This window comes from Salvelinus fontinalis, chromosome 5, assembly GCF_029448725.1.
Source record: "Salvelinus fontinalis isolate EN_2023a chromosome 5, ASM2944872v1, whole genome shotgun sequence".
Classification (NCBI taxonomy): domain Eukaryota; kingdom Metazoa; phylum Chordata; class Actinopteri; order Salmoniformes; family Salmonidae; genus Salvelinus; species Salvelinus fontinalis.
The window spans coordinates 10,280,625-10,301,608 of NC_074669.1; the positions used below are offsets into that span (position 1 = coordinate 10,280,625).

The following is a 20,984-nucleotide window of genomic DNA, read 5'->3' on the forward strand; positions in this document are numbered from 1 at the left end:
TGAGACTCTGCATGCAAAATTCTGCAAACATGTCCTCATTGTACAACGTAAAACACCAAATAATGCCCTGCAAAGCAGAATTAGGCCGATACCCGCTAATGATCAAAATCCAGAAAAGAGCTGCTAAATTCTACAACCACCTAAAAGGAAGCGATTCCCAAACCTTCTATAACAAAGCAATCACCTACAGAGAGATGAACCTGGAGAAGAGTCCCCTAAACAAGCTGGTCCTGGGGCTCTGTTCACAAACAGACCCCACAGAACCCCAGGACAGCAACACAATTAGAACCAACCAAATCAAGAGAAAACTAAAAAACTGAGCAAACTAGAGATATTTGGCCCTAAACAGAGAGTACACAGCAGCAGAATACCTGATCACTGTGACTGACCCAAACGTAAGGAAAGCTTTGACCATGTACAGACTCAGTGAGCACAGCCTTGCTATTGAGAAAGGCCGCCATAGCCTGTCTTCTCTTGAGAGCCAGGTCTGCCTATGTGCACACTGCCCACAAAATAAGGGGGAAACTGAGCTGCACTTCCTAACCCTCTGCCAAATGTATGATCATATTAGAGACACATATTTCCCTCAGATTACACAGATCCACAAAGATTTCAAAAACAAACCACATTTTAATAAACTCCCACATCTACTGGGTGAAATACCACAGTGTGCCATCACAGCAGCAAGATTTGTGACCTGTTGCCACAAGAAAAGGGCAGTGAAGAACAAACACCATTGTAAATACAACTCATATTTATGTTTATTTATTTTCCCTTTTGTACTTTAACCATTTGCACATCGTTACAACACTGTGTATATATAATATATACATAATATGACATTTGAAATGTCTTTATTCTTTTGGAACTTCTGTGAGTGTAATGTTCATTTTTATTGTTTATTTCATTTTTGTATATTATCTACTTCCCTTGCTTTGGCAATGGTAACATATGTTTCCCATGCCAATAAAGCACATTGAAATGAATTGAAAGAGAGTCTTTGTATTCACTTGCACATTTTGGTATTGATTGTATCTCTGACAAACTCCAGGGTCGCCTTATTGGGATGAGGCTGAGATCACTGTGAGGCTGAGATGAGGCTGATGAGGCTGAGATCACAATGGTAACATATGTTTCCCATGCCAATAAAGCACATTTAAATGAATTGAAAGAGAGAGAGAGTCTTTGTATTCACTTGCACATTTCGGTATTGATTGTATCTCTGATAAACTTCCAGGGTCGCCTTATTGGGACGAGGCTGAGATCACTGTGACCTCTCACAGATACACTGTTTGACCTAACAATGATTCATCTCAGAATAGGAGAAATACAGAGATAGTGGGTGGGTCTTTCTTCTTCTTCATGCAACACCTTCATATACAGACGTAGGATCTTATTTTGAGCCAGTTTGCTACAGCAGGAAAATAAACCTGCAGCAACAGGACATGCAAATTATTATGTGGATTATAATTAATGGCCATTTTTGTAGGGGTTGATAAGATTTTTGGTAAGGGAAAATCAAGTCTGAAATTTCATTGTGGATCCTACAATCTTCAGAAGCCTTTTCAAAACGTCAAATACACTACAAGTTAAACATTTCCTACATTGCAGGAAATTTCTCCTGCAACAGGGTGATCAAATTAAGATACTATATCTTTACTGCACTGGCATCACAACCCACAGAGATATCGTCCACTGGTTCCCATTCCTATTGTTTTCAATACAATTAATCAGTTATAGATTTTATCATAGTGTTGTAAGAGTGACAGTTATCCACCTATTCTATGTGATTGTATGACAAAAGCTGCTGCAAGTGTGAGTCCACGTCAAGGTTGACACACTCACGTCAAACAGCTTCTCAATGTACATCTCCTCGTTGACGCGATCTCGCAGAATGTCCTGGTTCTGCCGCACAAACGTTATATAGGTATCAGCCAGGTCCATCCCTGGCTTCTGAGAGCAGAGAGAGAGAGAGGGAGAAGGGAAGAGATGGAAAAACACAAGGAGGAAGATAGGATTAAACACAGGGAAGAGTAATAGGTAAGTTCAGTTGAGAAAGACAGTATTAGTCCTTAACATTTCATCAGAGAAGGTCCATATTCATTAACTTAAGTTTTATTTGATGGAAAACATGGACACTGAATTTTAACTGTTGCATGCTAAAAATCCCCTTCTCTTCGAGACATGTAAAAAATAAAAATAAAATAAAAACACAAAACACACACCACAATCACTGTCAGAATAACAAGCGGTGGAGCTGTTACCAGCTAAACATTTAGTGAATGTCAATGCAATCGTTTCGCCAGAGGAGAGAGGCCAGAGGCAGAAAAGAGGGTTAGACCTCTTCCATTCACACTCTCTGTGTCAGTGGGAGATTACACTGTAATGCTATTGTAATTGCTTTGACATCTTTCACACCCATTTCACAGGGCCTTAGATGGCCCCCAGGGCCTGATGTCCTGCTACGGTTCTGAACACGGCGCGCCAACTCCCCTGTGGAAAACAAGGAAACAGAGCTATGTGCCGATTAAAAACAATCGACGCGGAAAACCCCTTCTCCTGATGTTTTTCCAGAGAGACGGAAGAGAGGACTGTGATTACAAACTGTCATTATAGCAACTGAAGAGTAAGGTGGGTAACTGACACACTGGGGTGATAGGCCTTTGTGTGTGTGTGTGGCCTTCCTTACCTTAGGTTGAGGTAGTCATTAGAGCTGGGAGCATGTAAACAGGTGCATTGACGTAACGGAGGTGACGCTGCCATAACGGAGGTGACTCTGACGTGATGGAAATGACCCTGATGAGTCAGAAGTGGTTGTGACCCTGACTCACTGTTGTGTAATTACTCTAAAAATAACACATTTCAAACTTGGCGTAGTCATCACCCACCGTCTAGGTCACAGTCAGGATGTGTGTGAACTTCATAAGAGGTAATTCTAATTAATTTCATGGCCCTACACTGATAAGCCATAACCAATGTAAAATAATCACATATTATGAGACAATCAATCACCGGTTCAATAAAAACTTAGATCAAACGCTGCACAAATACAACTCATTTCAAACCAGGAAAGCATCATGATATCCTGTATATTTCAAAGAAAGATGTTGTTCACTCATTGCCACGTAACTGAACTCATTGTGATTGACTGAATGGCTCAGTGTTAGTTGCCTAGCAGCATAACAGCCATTCTAAAATGTGTTCAAAATAAACTCTGACTCTCATATTTCCCCTCAACATATTACCTCTATTATACAAATACTACCAAAATAAACCTGGAACGATGGGTAGAGCTTCTTTATGGATCATGCAGTAAAAATATATATGTTTTATCCATGCTGTTCCTAAATGCATAAAATAACGCATTAATACAAAGTGTAGAAATGTTTTTCTCAAAGACATTTAATATAAAATTATATACAACGTGACATGCAGTTCCCAATAATTCATATGGACGTTTGATGACGTGCACCTCAGTGTCATGGGGTTAAAGTTCAGTAAGGGGGACTCTGCTACAGGGATGTTAGGGTGAGGGGGGGTGAGCTGTGGGGTTAGGGTCAGGGGGGTTGGGTCAGATGATTGACAGGCCTGTCAGGAAACTGTAATCCAGTGGGTGGAGACTTTGAATCCACCACCTCCTGAGCTGCAGTGAGTGACAGTATGGATTGGACAGGTGTGGGGTGGTGTGTGTGTGCGTGCGTGTGTGTGTGTGTAAGGTGGGGTGGTGTGTTTGTGTGGGTCTGTGTGTGTGTGTGTGTGTGTGTGTGTGTGTGTGTGTGTGTGTGTGGGGGGGGGGTGGTGTGTGTGTATGTCAGGATCATTGGCAATATATCACTGTCTCTGTTGTCACAAGGGCATCAATCCCCGCCACCTCCAAGGCAGAGCCCTCTCCATTACTCTCTTTCCCCCACCCTCTTCCCCTCTCTCTCTTCTTCAGTGACAAGGTGACAAAGCAGTGTGACAGGGAGGCACGGAGAAAGAGATGGAGGCATGGAGAAAGAGATGGAGAAAGAGATGGAGGCATGGAAAAAGAGATGGAGAAAGAGATGGAGGCATGGAGAATGAGATGGAGGCATGGAAAAAGAGATGGAGAAAGAAATGGAGGCATGGAGAAAGAGATGAAGGCATGGAGAAAGAAATAGAGGCATGGAGAAAGAGATGGAGGCATGGAGAAAGAGATGGAGGCATGGAGAAAGAGATGGAGGCATGGAAAAAGAGATGGAGAAAGAAATGGAGGCATGGAGAAAGAGATGGAGGCATGGAGAAAGAAATGGAGGCATGGAGAAAGAGATGGAGGCATGGAGAAAGAGATGGAGGCATGGAGAAAGAGATGGAGGCATGGAGAAAGAGATGGAGGCATGGAGAAAGAAATGGAGGCATGGAGAAAGAGATGGAGGCATGGAGAAAGAGATGGAGGCATGGAAAAAGAGATGGAGAAAGAAATGGAGGCATGGAGAAAGAGATGGAGGCATGGAGAAAGAAATGGAGGCATGGAGAAAGAGATGGAGGCATGGAGAAAGAGATGGAGGCATGGAGAAAGAGATGGAGGCATGGAGAAAGAGATGGAGAATGAGATGGAGGCATGGAGAAAGAAATGGAGGCATGGAGAAAGAAATGGAGGCACGGAGAAAAGATGGAGGCACGGAGAAAAGATGGAGGCACGGAGAAAAGATGGAGGCATGGAGAAAGAGATGGAGGCATGGAGAAAGAGATGGAGGCATGGAGAAAGAGATGGAGGCATGGAGAAAGAGATGGAGGCATGGAGAAAGAGATGGAGGCATGGAGAAAGAGATGGAGGCATGGAGAAAGAGATGGAGGCATGTTCATTATTCATTTTGACCCCCCCCCCCCCCTTTGTTCATAAACTGAACAACTTCCACAGACATGTGACTAACAGAAATGGAATAATGGGTCCCTGAACAAAGGGGGGGGGGGGGGGGGGGGGGGTCAAAATCTAAAGTAACAGTCAGTATTTGGTGAGGCCACCAGCTGCATTAAGTATTGCAGTACATCTCCTCCTCATGGACTGCACCAGATTTGCCAGTCCCGCTCCAGAGTACAGGCCTCGGTGTAACATTCATTCCTTCAACGATAAACGTGAATCCGACCATCGCCCCTGGTGAGACAAAACCGTGACTCGTCAGTGAAGAGCACTTTTTGCCAGTCCTGTCTAGTCCAGCGACGGTGGGTTTGGATTGTGCATTCCTGGTGTAACTCGGGCAGTTGGTGTTGCCATCCTGTACCTGTCTCGTAGGTGTGATGTTCGGATGTACCGATCCTGGGCAGTTGTTGTTGCTATCCTGTACCTGTCTCGCAGGTGTGATGTTCGGATGTACCGATCCTGTGCAGGTGTTGTTACACGTGGTCTGCCACTGGGAGGACGATCAGCTGTCCATCCTGTCTCCTTGTAGCGTTGACTTAGGCGTCTCACACTATGGACATTGCAATAAATTGCCCTGGCCACATCTGCAGTCCTCATGCCTCCATGCAGCATGCCTAAGGCACGTTCACGCAGATGAGCTGGGACCCTGGGCATCTTTCTTTGGTGTTTTTCAGAGTCAGTAGAAAGGACTCTTTAGTGGCCTAAGTTTTCATAACTGTGACCATAAATGCTTACCGTCTGTAGGCTTTTAGTGTCTTAACGACCGTTCCACAGGTGCATGTTCATTAATTGCTTATGGTTCATTGAACAAGCATGGGAAACAGTGTTTAAACCCTTTACAATGAAGATCTGTGAAGTTATTTGGATTTTACGAATTATCTTTGAAAGACAGGGTCCTGAAAAAGGGACGTTTTGGAGAAAGAAATGGAGGCATGGAGAAAGAGATGGAGGCATGGAGAAAGAGATGGAGACATGGAGGAGATGGAGAAAGATGGAGGCATGGAAAAAGATGGAGGTATAGAGAAAGAGATGGAAGCATAGAGAAAGAGATGGAGGCATGCACCAGGTTCCAACATAACTACACTCCAGATTGGGGCCAAAACAGAATACACACGGGCCGCCCTCTGTCACGCTCTGCCCTCTTTCAAAGAATGAGCCTCAGTTCTGTACTTGACTTGTAGCCAAACATGCTAGACACACAACCACACACACAGGCTATTCCAGACTGTCAACAATCTAGTGTGAAATCAAATTATGTCAAAAGGAGGCAGATGGAAAAAGGTGTGTGTGGTGGTGAAGGAGTTGCCGGAGGTGGTGGTGGAGTTGGTGGTGGAATTGCCAGAGGTGATGGTGGAGTTGACTCTACTGATAACTACTTTGAGGAAAAATGTACTTGCTTTGACTGTGATATGTGGTTGTCTCACCTAGCTATCTTAAGATGAATGCAATAACTGTAAGGCGCTCTGGATAAGAGCGTCTTCTAAATGACTAAAATGTACATATGTGGTGTAGTGGTGGTGGGGTGGTGGTTTAGTGGTGGTGGTGTAGTAGTGGTGGTTTAGTAGTGGTGGTGTAGTGGTGGTGGTGTAGTAGTGGTGGTGTAGTAGTGGTGGTGTAGTAGTGGTGGTGGTGGTGTAGTAGTGGTGGGGTGGTGGTGGTGTAGTAGTGGTGGGATGGTGGTGGTGGTTTAGTGGTGGTGTAGTGGTGGTGTAGTAGTGGTGGTGTAGTAGTGTTGGTGTAGTAGTGGTGGTGGTGGTGTAGTAGTGGTGGTGGTGTAGTAGTGGTGGTGTGGTGGTGGTGGTTTAGTGGTGGTGTAGTGGTGTAGTAGTGGTGGTGTAGTAGTGGTGGTGTAGTAGTGGTGGGGTGGTGGTGGTGGTGGTTTAGTGGCGGTGTAGTAGTGGTGGTGTAGTAGTGGTGGTGTAGTAGTGGTGGTGTAGTAGTGGTGGTGTAGTAGTGGTGGTGTAGTAGTGGGGGTGGTGTAGTAGTGGTGGTGTAGTAGTGGTGGTGTAGTAGTGGTGGTGTAGTGGTGGTGGTGTAGTGGTGGTGGGGTGGTGGTGGTGGTTTAGTGGCGGTGTAGTAGTGTTGGTGTAGTAGTGGTGGTGTAGTAGTGGTGGTGTAGTAGTGGTGGTGTAGTGGTGGTGGTGTAGTGGTGGTGTAGTAGTGGTGGTGTAGTAGTGGTGGTGTAGTAGTGGGGGTGGTGTAGTAGTGGTGGTGTAGTAGTGGGGGTGGTGTAGTAGTGGGGGTGGTGTAGTAGTGGGGGTGGTGTAGTAGTGGTGGTGTAGTAGTGGGGGTGGTGTAGTAGTGGTGGTGGTGTAGTAGTGGTGGGGTGGTGGTGGTGGTGGTTTAGTGGTGGTGTAGTGGTGGGGTGGTGGTGTAGTAGTGGTGGTGTAGTAGTGGTGGTGTAGTAGTGGTGGTGCAGTGGTGGTGGTGTAGTAGTGGTGGTGCAGTGGTGTTGGTGTAGTAGTGGTGGGGTGGTGGTTTAGTGGTCGTGGTGTAGTAGTGGTGGTGTAGTAGTGGTGGTGTAGTAGTGGCGGTGTAGTAGTGGCGGTGTAGTAGTAGTGGTGGGGTGGTGGTTTAGTGGTCGTGGTGTAGTAGTGGTGGTGTAGTAGTGGTGGTGTAGTGGTGTTGGTGTAGTAGTGGCGGTGTAGTAGTGGCGGTGTAGTAGTGGTGGGGTGGTGGTTTAGTGGTCGTGGTGTAGTAGTGGTGGTGTAGTAGTGGTGGTGTAGTAGTGGTGGTGTAGTAGTGGTGGTGTAGTAGTGGTGGTGTATTAGTGGTGGTGTATTAGTGGTGGGGTGGTGGTGGTAGTTTAGTGGTGGTGGTGTAGTAGTGGTGGTATAGTGGTGTTGGTGGTGTAGTGGTGTTGGTGTAGTAGTGTTGGTGGTGTGGGGCAGCAATGACTGGTTAACCTGAGGGGGATAAGCGCTGAAAGCTGTGGAGAAAAGAAGAGCGAGAGAGAGGGATTGCTGCTAATTATACATTGCTGCCAGTCTGGTTTCCTGCCCTGGATCTGTTTCCCCCAGGTGCAGCTAGTTGTGTGTGTGTGTGTGGGAGGGATCTTAACCTTTCGTGACAAGGATCCAAAAGAGTGTTCTGCTAAATGCCCTAGCGACACAACCCTCCTCCACTCTCCCATCTCTTTAGCTCACCTGTAAGAGGGGCTTAACAGCTTTCGGTTCCCTCCACACAAAAGCGCAAGGTGGTTACATTATAATTTCAGGTGAAGGGAGGAGGAGGAGGAGGAGAGCAGATTTGGCAGGCTCAGAGCTCTGGGAACCAGTGTCAATGGGACACGTGGGATTCGCTGAGTCAAGGACAGGCGGGAGGGGGAGGTTTGAAGAGAAGGACAAAGGCTTGGCTGGCTTTATCAACAGTCCCACTCATGGATGCTGAAAAGGGTGTCAGAGTGTGCTTGGTTATGATAGAGTGAAACAACCTCTTGCTTTGGGTTAAAAGTTGGATTTGTGGGTCGAAACAGGCCTCCCTAACCAGAAATGGAGCGCTGCCTACTGGTGAGTGGACTGAATCCTTACCACTAGACCACCAGGGCAAACCTTTTGATGGCTTAAGAACAAAAGTATGTCATAATGAAGTGGCTAAACTCACCAAGTAATGACACCCTGGCCCTGCTTTCACATTTAGTGAATCAGAGACTTAGCCTTGCAATCCCTGACCAATGGAGAGTCAGCAGAATGTACCTGTCCAGAGTGCAAATTATACGTGACATTTTAAAATTAATGAATAATTCCAGCACCCAAACAGTGTACTGTGCACTCGCGCCATTGGATGAATGGAAAGAGATATCTGTTACAAAACACTAAAAAGTGTAATGACATTCTGTAATTGTCATTGGGTCTACACTTTTACCTTTTTTGTAGTAAGAAAAGCTGGGACACCTGAAAAGGGTCTGAGATGCGAGACTGTCCCGGGATGACAAGTGCAGCCACACAGAAACATATTTACCACTCTAGCAGTACAAATGGCATTTTAAACAAATAAGATAAAAATTAAATTAGCATTATTTCAAGTCACCCCCCCAAAGTTTGACTTTGTTGCATTTAGGGGGTCTGAGATCCCCCTGGGCCCCCGTAATTCAGGATGTGTCATTGCGTCTCTCTTTGGGTAATTAGAGGGCTTCCTCATCACTGTATTTGCCATCTTTCTGTCGGCTTATTGAGCTCCTGCTTCCTGCCATGGTGCTGTCGCTCAATAGTGTTATGTATTGCGGCATGTAGTGACCGCCCATGACCGACACCTTGGCAAATCGCTCAAAAAACGCTTTCATTAGCCAACGGTGCCAATAATTAGCCCTGCACGCCATCACAACCTCAAATACTCTGACACAACGGTGCTTCAAGGCAAAATGTAAAAATATTTCACCCACATTTAACATCAGCGTCTGATGATAAACATCTAACAAATATGATCTTGCTCAATGCCAGCTTTCTTCAGAAAGCTTTTCTTTTTGAGACAGAAATATGTGTGCAAACAAACATGTTCATATGAGCAAGTAAGACATTGTTAGAAATGAAGGAGAAATAATACTCACAGGCACATCCACATACTTGGCAGCTGCTTTCACCTTTGAGGCAAAGGAAAGATACAAAAAAAAGTTCAACTGAGCAGATTCGGTTACAACAAATGACATGTTGCTTTTCTAAGGACTGAATGCAAAGGGTCCGCATTCTCTGGAGTGGAACAAAAAAGCTTACCGTGAAAGATAGGATAGAGGAAAAGAATGTCCCTTCGTCATATCTGGAGAGTTTGGCGAGAACACCGTCTAAAACTCCAGCAAACTACCAGGGGAAACAAGAAAATCAGACACGTTAGTTGCCATTTGTAAAAAGAAGGTGGAGTATGAATGACTTTCTTCTCTTCACATTTTTTATTGTATGCGTTCCGCTCTTCTTTTGGTTATAACATATTCTATCATATTTTGCATAGAATATGAGAACAATTAGCAGGTGTGACTGGGTTATATCACACCTTAGTTCTATTTTACTAAGAAAGTGTTTCTTAATCAAATAGGCATTGGATTTGAGGTGGAGAAGGGCTGAAATATACAGTATCTATATGCAGGATTAGGGTTGCAAAGGGAGGGTATATTAATGGAAACTTTTAAAGTTTACCAGTAAACTACCAAGTATCTATTTTGGTATCTTTCAAGGATTTTATGAAATCTATCACAATACATCTTCAAGATACTTCAGAGAATCACAGATGTCTGTAATAATCTCTTGCCCTCGGTGTGGCCTTGTCACATGTAAAATATATGAAATTATTAAATAAGGTTTAAAAAATAAAAATTTGTATGACAAAGCTGTAAAACATTAACCTAAATATAAACCATCAATTTAGTGACTACCATTGGTGTTTAATATGAGTGTTTCAGCATGAAATAGACTTTATATACTTTATATATATAATTTTTTTTGTACAAACCTGTATTTATATGACTATGTCAATATGTATTTGTTGTTAATGTTTTAATGTCAAACTGGTGGCAGTTGTGAAAAAAGTACATTTTTGAAGAGTTCATTTTTCATTAATTAGGCAATTTTCTATTGAACCATATGGTTTATCTACTAGAAACTCATGGACAATATGGACACAAATATGATAAATGAATGCTATATAAAACAAATATATAATAATGTTATTCAAGTATAAATTACCAACAGTTATGATAGATTGCCATAGATTTTCAGCTAATACTCCAAAATGACTGAAAATTACAGTAACTCTGGTAAATTACTGGTAGCTTTGCAACACTATGCAGGATGTAGTAATTGGGTCTGTATAGGATGTGCAGTAACATACCTTTGTGACCATGGAGGAAATCATGTCTTTAAACGCATCATCGATCAGGACATCGATTTTTGAATGGTACTGTTGCTGAGGGGGTAGGGAGACAAACAAACAGTTTTAAGATCTATGGTGAGGGAGATAAGGTAAAAATGATTCCTTCATTTTGGCATGCACGAACGAGCACGCACGCACACACACTCTCTCTCTCTCTACCCTGACTCCCTACCCAAAACATTCAGCAGAGAAAATCTTCCCATGTAGCACCGGTGAGTTAAGCAGCTAATAGGGCTATTATGTGGCTGAATGGCATTCCCGCTCTCATTGGAAGGCAAAGGAATTCGAAGGATACTTTTTGTGCTTCCCCACAATTAGAGCAGCCTTGTGTTCCTCTAAAGCACCGGTCCAGCTGCGGAGACCAAAGGCTCACACTAGATTCAATTAATCCGCCATTTCATGTCTCATAACCCCTATATTCATGAGGATTTTTTACTCTCCCAAAAAAACATGTCGCAGCCAAAAAGAGGGAGGGATAGAAAGGAGTGAGAGAGAGAAGAGAGTGAGATGGGGGACAGAAGAGGGAGGGAGAGCCTCCATTTGCGGCATTGAATGGCTGCCTTCGACGCTCGCACGGCAGCCAGGGAGTTCATCTCTTGGCGACAATGCCCTTTCACGACACGTCTAAAGAACACCCAAATTAAAAATTGCAATCAACAAAGCCTGCAGATCGGTGACAAATTGAGGGTGCATGGAGGTCACCATCGGCAGCCCTCATTTTCTTTTCACCTTTTTCTTCATTCCACGAAATGGCAGCTTCTTTCATAAACAGAATTTCAAGCGAATCTTAAGGACTTTTTTTTCTTCTTTTTACTTCAAATAACACTGCTGTGTTTGCTTTTTATTTTACAGAGGAGGCCGAATTGTGAGGTCCTTCTTCACATTAGAGAATATTAAATTGTGAGCTCTTCTGAAATGTGTGCACCACACCCAAAATAACAATAATTTATTTTAAAAACTTTTATCTGGTAGCAAACTGCTAAGAGCCCAAGTTTTTTTATTCTAAGGTGCAACTGGCATTTCCAAATGTAAGCTTCCCATTCCAATGACAATAACAACAACATAGTTAACTGATCATTTCTTTAGACATGATGATCCTGGTGATATATTGGTATACAGCAAGACAGTCCCAATTTGCAGACGCTTTTGATGAAGATATTCGATTAAGCATTCGCTGGAGAATGATTTCGGGGCAGAGCTATCTATGAAGTGGAAAATCACAAAGGGGGACATTCCGCCGTTCTATTGAAGTCTCCTACCTCAGCCAGCCTGTACTTTGAGAAAAAATTCATTTCTGATCTCCTAAAAGTTTAGATGACTTCTCCATTCAGCAGTTTGAATAGGAAGTATGATGAGCTGGCAATGGCAGACGCCATTCAGCGCGCAAACATCTGAAATGCCAGGATCTCTTTTGTGTCGATCAGAAGCGACCACTCTGGCATAGCCCGCTATGCACAAAGACATTCTCTGGTGAATGTGCAAGATAGTGTTTGGATTTAGTTCAAATTGAGGTCCCTTTGAGACAAGGACCAGAGGAAGTTAAATTTGTTTGCATATATGAATGTGCTCTTAAAAAACACTGTTCCACCATTGTTCCATTCCATTAAAAAAACGAATATAATAAAAAGATCTGTAGCGGCAGGTAACCTAGTGGTTAAGAGCGTTGAGCCAGTCGAATCCCCAAGATGACTAGGTGATTAAATCTGCCGATGTGCCCTTGAACAAGGCATTTACCCCTAATCGCTCCCGTAAGTCGCTCTGGATAAGAGCTTCTGCTAATTGACTAAAATGTAAATGTTTTCACTAGGTGTGAGCGTGATAAGGAGGGGACTAACAAAGAAAGCTGAAGGTGGTTTAAGATTCTACTAAGGGATGAAGAACACTTACCCATTGTTTGTCAATCTTGGATTCAAACAATGACGTGCAGGATGTATGAAAATGAAACCAAGGAAAGAGTGAAAGAAAAAAACAATCAAAATCATCACCTTAAATTCAATAGCATTACATGATTACAGTAAACAGCTTGCACACAATCATTTAATTTAATTATTTTATTATGCAGTATGTGTGTATGATACAAAAAAAATAATTTAACACCCCCAGGAAATTGTTAATATCTCTGCATATACAGTACCAGTCAAAAGTTTAGACACACCAACTCATTCAAGGGTTTTTCTTTATTTTTACAATTTTCTACATTGCAGAATAACAGTGAAGACATCAAAACTATGAAACAACACATATGGAAACATTTTCAAATAAGCAAAGAGAAACGACAGTCCATCATTACTTTAAGATATGAAGGACAGTCAAAACGGAAAATTTCAAGAACTTTGAAAGTTTCTTCAAGTGCAGTCTCAAAAACCATCAAGCGCTAAGATGTAACTGGCTCTCATGAGGGCCGCCACAGGAAAGGAAGACCCAGCGTTACCTCTGCTGCAGAGGATAAGTTATTTAGAGTTAAAACTTCTTCGGGGCAGAATTTTTACTTTTGGATAAATAGCATGCCAAAATTCAGCTGCCTGCTACTCATCCCCAGAATATAAGATATGCATATTATTAGTAGATTTGGATAGAAAACACTCTGAAGTTTCTAAAGCTGTTTGAATCATGTCTGTGAGAATAACAGAACTTATGTAGCAGGCAAAACCCAGAGGACAAACCATTCAGAATTTTTATTTTTTTGAGGTCACTGTCTTTTCAATGTCTTTTCCTAGAGACATCAGATTTCTAATGGACTTGTTTGCAGTTCCTACCGCTTCCACTGGATGTCACCAGTCCTTGGAAATCGTTTGAGGTTATTCCTTTGTGTAATGAAGAAGTAAGGCAATCATAAATGAGGGACACATTAAGTAATTTGTTTGAGAGAGGCACGTTACCAAAAATGTTGCGTCAGTTTGTTTTCTTTTTGTATTGAACACAGATCATCCCGTCTTCAAATTGATCGATTATTAACGTTTAAAAATACCTAACGTTGTATTACAAAAGTAGTTTCAAATGTATTGGTAAAGTTTACATGTAACTTTTGATATATTTTGTAGTGACGTTTCGCAAGTTGGAAGCTGTATTTTTCTGGATGAAACGCGCCAAATAAATTGACATTTTGGATATATATCGACGGAATTAATCGAACAAAAGGACCATTGGTGATGTTTATGGGACATATTGGAGTGCCAGCAAAATAATTTGGTCAAAGGTAAGGCATGATTTATATTTTTTTCTGCGTTTTGTGTCGTGCCTGCAGTGTTGAAATATGCTACTCTCTTTGTTTACTGTTGTGCTATCATCACATAATAGCATCTTATGCTTTCGCCAAAAAGCCTTTTTGAAATCTGACATGTTGGCTGGATTCACAATGAGTGTAGTTTTAATTTGGTATCTTACATGTGTGATTTAATGAAAGTTTGATTTTTATATAATTTTATTTGAATATGGCGAGCTGTATTTTCCCTGGCTATTGGCCAGGTGGGACGATTGCATCCCACCTGCCCCAGAGAGGTTTTAACTCAACCTCAGATTGCAGCCCAAATAAACACTTCAGAGTTCAAGTAACAGACACATCAACATCATCTGTTCAGAGGAGACTGCGTGAATCGGGCCTTCATGGTCCAATTGCTGCAAATAAACACCTACTAAAGGACATCAATAAGAAGAAGAGACTTGCTTGGGCCAAGAAGCACGAGCAATGGACATTAGACCGGTAGAAACCTGTCCGTTGGTCTGATGAGTCCAAATGTGAGATTTTTGGTTCCAACCCGGCGTGTCTTTGTGAGACGCAGAGTAGGTGAATGGATGATCTCTGCATGTGTGGTTTCCACTGTGAAGCATGGAGGAGGTGGTGTGATGGTGCTTTGTTGGTGACACCGTCTGTGATTAATTTAGAATTCAAGGCACACTTAACCAGCATGGCTACCAAAGCATTCTGCAGCGATACACCATCCCATCTGATTTGGGATGAGTTGGAACGCAGAGTGAACGAAAAGCAGCCAACAAGAGCTCAGCGTATGTGGGAACTCCTTCAAGACTGTTGGAAAAGCATTCCAGGTGAAGCTGGTTGAGAGAATCCCAAGAGTGAGCAACGCTGTCCTCTCTGGAAAAGGATGGCTACTTTGAACTGAAAATAATGCTTAATGGAGAATCGCCATTGACAGTTATTTTTAGCCGAATACTTCATCTGAGTCAGGTATAAATATATTGTATGAGAATTATATACATGTCAATTTTAACTATTAACATACATTTCTGTAGAAAGTGGAAAAAGGATTGATAAGTATGCAATTTGCACTGAAGATGTCCATTAACACAGTGGTTCCAACCTTGTTTGAACCGTGGCACACATTGATTGGATAAAACAATTCTGCGGCACACATTCTTTTACTAATAGTTGATTTAGTGGCAATGACCTCCATCTCATCTGAACCAAACTGGAAATCATCAATTTTCTTTGTGACAAAGATGTGTTTTAGATTAAAGTGTTTATTAAAGTGTTTATTAAAAATAAAAATAAATGATGATCCCTTGACACCATTCATTCCAATGTGAAGACTCAATAGTGCATGCACAATTTGAACTGCTCCAGGAAGTGATGCTGCAGGCTAGCTCAATGTTTCCCCCTCTCATTGAATAACTCAAGTTGAAGGCTGACCGGGGTACTGCAGGCTGCCATTAGCAACTCAATTATCCTTATAAGTTCTTCTGTGTGCGATTTAAAAATTATCGGTTCAAGAACATACATCTGGAGTATTAGAAGCAACTATTGGTGCCATGATTGTCTTCCAAAAATGTTTTTATTTTCACGAAGATTCACCACGAAGAGTGCCATTTTTACATTCACTATATTGGGGATCCTGTTTTCGGCTAACAACGCCTGCAATAACGCTGTCGGCCTTGAACTTCCGTGGCTTCAATAAGAGGGGGCAGTCATTCTCCAATGGGTACAGGTTTTTATTTTTAAGCGTTTTTCTGCACTGTAAAGGTGCAACCACAGACATAAAGCCATGCTCCGTTTGTTTCTATAGCTGAGGCTGTTGTACTGCAAAGCCCAATCAGACTTGCCTGTGCTAATGGTTCTCACATGCAAAGTAAAATTGTGACTCGTTTCAGGAAACTAGGCGGGTCACTACTTCACAGGAGGCATTTGAATGTAAACTTTTTTATAATCAAAATGCGTTTTTTGGCAAAAATGCCTTCTGAAATGTGAACTTTCATGAGCCTTAATAACAAACTTGAGTGCCATCGGTAAATACGTATAAAATTGTTAAATTATGAGCCTAGTTGGTTTAGCCAAAGAAAAAGCCAGCAACCTTCCCGCTAGCCATGATAGGCTGAGATAATGAGTGGAAAGGACATGCCAAGAGATGAGTTCGGATTGATCTGCCATATAGCATGCTTCTGTCTATTTGAGCTGGTCAGTATGTGTAGGTAATCCTGTCTATCGCGGCTTTAAAAAAAAAGGATAGCGTAGCAGAACTGCGTAAGTGTTGCTCTCCACTTTCTGGAGGACCGAGAATTGAAATCAGTGGCATTAGAGTATGATAGCTAAGGAGATGGAGAAAACACTCTACCAACTAAGGGCAACCATGGCATCCATGATGTATATGGGTAAGATAGTCTAGCTAGCTACATTTTCAGATGTTACGCATTTCTAATTTTGACAGAAAGTCATTTTAATTTCAAGTTAAAGTGTACTAACGTTAGCTGGCAGGCTCGCTGTTATTATTCGTATCTCAGAACCATTTGCTTTGTTAGTTATAGCCTAATGTTAGCTAGCTAACATTGAACTTGGATGGTTAGCTACCTGCAGATTCATGCAGGGTAGTAACGACATGAGTTGGGATTATGGTTCATTGTTTACCTAGCTAGCTACATGTCTTAACAAAAGACTCCACTATGCAAGTAACCATTTCAATAGAATGTCACTGTGACGACTGTTGATAGACGTAGCTGGTAAAATAACTGACTGTTGATAATAACTGTTGATAGACGTAGCAGAATAACTGACACATTTATGAACGCTCAACACCTGTTGAATATGGCCGGTGTCAGTAAAGCGTAAATTGTTGCCAGCAGCACAGTTGCAGTCACCAAAACTCTGGATAACATGAAAACAGCCTAACCAGCTCTGCTAGGGTGAGTAAAATGGTCAGTTAGTTGTTCTCTCATTTGTGTCTGGAAGTAGCTAGCAAGCTAGCCAACGGGAGCTTGACTGTTGTTGTTAGGACAGAACGCTTGGATCAACCCTTAAAGAGATGGGTGTGGCTAAAGCTTAAAAGAATGTGAATGATGCTGAATGGATGTAGACAAAGAAGAGCTCTTCAGAGGTACCAAAAGTATGGTTCCATATTTATCACATTTCAAAGCAGAATTACTTATCCATTGTTCCTCAAATAAAGTGTATGATATACCATTTTGTAGCTCTGTGTCTCTGCTTTTATCCAATGTAAAAAACACAATTTCGAACACAAACACAAATATTGCTACGTAAGACCGAATCAAGGTGGTCGGTCACAATTACACAAATGACTTTGCTCGTGATGCTCGCCCCTCAAATGACACAAATGTAAGAGCAGGTCCAGCTCACCGGACTTGAAACAACGATACAGATGTAGAGTGCATTCGGAAAGTATTCAGACCCCTTCACTTTTTCCAAATGTTGTTACGTTACAGCGTTATTTTGAAATTGACTAAATTAATTTAGGAATAAAATGGATTAAAATGTTGTTTTTCCCTCATCAATCTACACATAATACCCCATAATGACAAAGCAAAAACAGGGTTTTAGAACAAGTATTCAGACTGTTTACCCAGTACTTTGTTGAAGCACCTTTGGCAGCGATTACAGCCTGGGGTCTTCTTGGGTATGATGCAACAAGTCTGGCACACCTGTATTTAGGGAGTTTCTTCCATTCTTCTCTGCAGATCCTCTCAAACTCTGTCAGGTTGGATGGGGAGCATCGCTGCAGAGCTATTTTCAGGTCTCTCCAGAGATGTTTGATCGGGTTCAAGTCCGGCCTCTGGTTGGGCCACTCAAGGACATTCAGAAGGTCTTGGCTGTGTGCTTAGGGTCGTTGTCCTGTTGGAAGGTGAACCTTCACCTCAGTCTGAAATCCTGAGCTCTCTGGAGCAGGTTTTCATCAAGGATCTCTCTGTACTTCGCACCATTCATCTTTCCCCAGATCCTGACTAGTCTCTCAGTCCCAGACATTGAAAAACATCCTCACAGCATGATGCTGCCACCACGCTTCACCGTAGGGATGGTGCCAGGTTTCCTCCAGATGTGACGCTTGGCATTCAGGCCAAGGTGTTCTTGTTTGTCAAGGTCTGAGAATCCTTTAGGTGCCTTTTGGCAAACTTCAAGCGGGCTGTCATGTGCTCTTTACTGAGGATTTGTTTCCGTCTGGCCATTCTACCATGAAGGCCTAATTGGTGGAGTGCTGCAGAGATGGTTGTCTTTCTTGACGTTTCTCCAATCTCGACAGAGGAACTCTGGAGCTCTGTCAGAGTGACCATTGGGTTCTTATTTTTATTTTTTTATTTAACTAGGCAAGTCAGTAAAGAACAAATTCTTATTTACAATGACGGCCTACACCGGTCAAACCCGGACGACGCTGGGCCAATTGTGTGCCGGCCTATGGGACTACCAATCACGGCCGGTTGTGATACAGCCTGGATTCGAACCAGGGTGTCTGTAGTGATGCCTCTAGCGTCACTAACTGACCATTATACAATTTTAGAATAAGGCTATAACGTAACAAAATGTGGAAACAGTAAAGGGGTCTGAATACTTTGACTGCACTGTAACCATGTGCCAATCAATGAATTATCTGAATTATATTTCATGTTCAATCCATAGGTCATGTTTATAAGTGAATGTCCCCCAAAAATATAAAGATTAGTAAAAGTTTCACGGCACACCTCAAGACACACCAGTGTCCCGAGGCACATCGGGTAAAAACCACAGCACTGTGTGTTAAAAGCACATAGAACATCACAAAGGAAGGCATCATTTGAAAAATAAATGATATCCTCTGAAAATAATAAAAGCAGAATAATGTATATATATATATATATCTTTACCTTGAGTTTCGCAACATCCTAACAAAAGGCAATGAAAAAAAAAATATCCTCAAAATAATTTTACTGTGAACTATTATGCTTTCAATGTGCAAAAAAACCTTCAAAAAACAGTAATCCGAGAAACAAGAAGAATTGAACACATTTCTTGTTAATTATCCAAGGTGAATTGCTATATCCTATTTTGCATACCATAAGTAGATCAGAAATACAATGTTTATTTGCTAAGCTACATACACTACATGGCCAAAAGTGTGTTAACACCTGCTCGTCTGTAACGGTCCTGACCAGTTTTATGTTGTTTTTGTATGTGTAATTGGTCAGGGCGTTAGTTTTGGGTGGGCAGTCTATGTTATCTGTTTCTATGTTGGTTTTGGGTTGCCTGGTATGGCTCTTGATTAGAGGCAGGTGGTTTGCGTTTTCCTCTAATTAAGAGTCATATTTAGGTAGGGCGTTCTCACTGTTTGTTTGTGGGTGATTGTCTTCCGTGTTTGTGTTATGTTTGCACCATACGGAACTGTATACGGTTTGTTCGGTTTATGTAGTCTGTTTCCTATTCGTGCGTTCTTCGTGTCTATGTAAGTTCTCATGTTTAGGTCAGTCTACGTCATTTGTTATTTTGTATCATTTCAAGTGTAGTTCGTGTTCGTTTTTTCGTCTTGTTTAATAAATATGTGTTCAAACTTCGCTGCGCCTTGGTTCCCTCAATACTCCTCCTTTTCCGAAGATGGAGAGGAGGAGGATCGCCGTTACAGAATCACCCACCACGCTAAGACCAAGCGGCAAGGGAAAAATAAACGGAGTAAGGGACAGGAGAAGGAGCAATGGACATGGGACGATTTATTGGAAGGAAAAGGTGTCTACACATGGGAGGAGATCCTGGCTGGTAGAGATCGCCTCCCATGGGAACAGCTGGAGGCACTGAGGAGAGCAGAGGCTACCGGAGAGAGGAACCGGAGCTATGAGGGAACGCGTCTGGCACGGAAGCCCAAAAAGCCCGTAAGTAATTCCCAAAAATTTCTTGGGAGGGGGCTAGGAGTTAGTGGGCCTAGGGCAGGTAGGAGACCTGCGCCCACTTCCCAGGCTTACCGTGGAGAGCGGGAGTACGGGCAGGCGCCGTGTTACGCAGTAGAGCGCACGGTGTCTCCTGTACGAGTGCATAGCCCAGTGCGGGTTATTCCACCTCCCCGCACTGGTAGGGCTAGATTGGGTATTGAGCCAGGTGTCATGAGGCCGGCTCAACGCGTCTGGTCTCCAGTGCGTCTCCTCGGGCCGGCATACATGGCACCTGCCTTACGCATGGTTTCCCCGGTTCGCCTACATAGCCCGGTGCGGGTTATTCCACCTCCCCGCACTGGTCGGGCAACCGGGAGCATTCAACCAGGTAAGGTTGGGCAGGCTCAATGCTCAAGAGTGCCAGTACGCCTCCACGGTCCGGTATTTCCGGCGCCACCTCCCCGCCCCAGCCTAGTACCTACAGTGTCTACACTGTATCCTGAGCCCTGTTCCTCCTCCACGCACTCTCCCTGTAGTGCGTGTATCTAGCTCGGTGCCTCCAGTTCCGGCCCCACGCACTAAGCTACCAGTGCGTCTTCAGAGCCCTGTACACACTGTATCTTCTCCCCCTACTAATCCTGATGTGCTTGTCCTCAGCCCGGCGTCACCAGTGCCGGTACCATGCATCAGTTATAGAGTGGGCTTTGAGAATACAGTGTGCCCTGTCCCTGCTCCCCGCACTAGTAGGAAGGTGCTTATCATTAGCACGGTGCCTCCAGTTCCGGCACCACGCACCAGGTCTACAGTGCGCCGTATCCGGCCAGAGCCATCCGTCTCACCAGCGCCATCTGAGCCATCCGTCTCCCCAGCGCCATCTGAGCCATCCGTCTCCCCAGCGCCGTCTGAGCCATCCGTCTCCCCAGCGCCGTCTGAGCCATCTGTCTGCCAGGAGCCTGCAAAGCCGCCCGTCTGCCATGAGCCTACAGAGCCATCCGCCAGACAGGAGCCGCTAGAGCCGTCAGCCAGACAGGAGCCGCTAGAGCCGCCCGCCAGACAGGATCTGCCAAGAGCCGCCCGCCAGACGGGAGCCGCTAGAGCCGCCCGCCAGACGGGATCTGCCAGAGCCGCCAACCAGACGGGATCTGCCAGAGCCGCCAACCAGACGGGATCTGCC

General features: G+C 43.5%; 1 protein-coding gene across 9 annotated transcripts in view; it reads right to left on the bottom strand.

Moving 5' to 3' along the window:
* LOC129855083 (calcium-dependent secretion activator 2-like) overlaps window positions 1-20,984 on the bottom strand; it is a 240,038-nt gene that overhangs the window by 37,708 nt on the left and 181,346 nt on the right. For 6 of the 9 annotated variants that reach the window (XM_055922398.1, XM_055922395.1, XM_055922392.1 and 3 more), the window contains 5 exons: window positions 12,629-12,643; window positions 10,700-10,774; window positions 9,592-9,675; window positions 9,429-9,461; window positions 1,846-1,953 (listed from right to left, as the gene is read on the bottom strand). In XM_055922398.1, the coding sequence (XP_055778373.1) occupies window positions 1,846-1,953; window positions 9,429-9,461; window positions 9,592-9,675; window positions 10,700-10,774; window positions 12,629-12,643 (315 nt within the window). The remainder of the gene's footprint in view (window positions 1-1,845; window positions 1,954-9,428; window positions 9,462-9,591; window positions 9,676-10,699; window positions 10,775-12,628; window positions 12,644-20,984) is intronic. The other 3 variants (XM_055922396.1, XM_055922394.1, XM_055922393.1) reach the window with 2 other exon arrangements.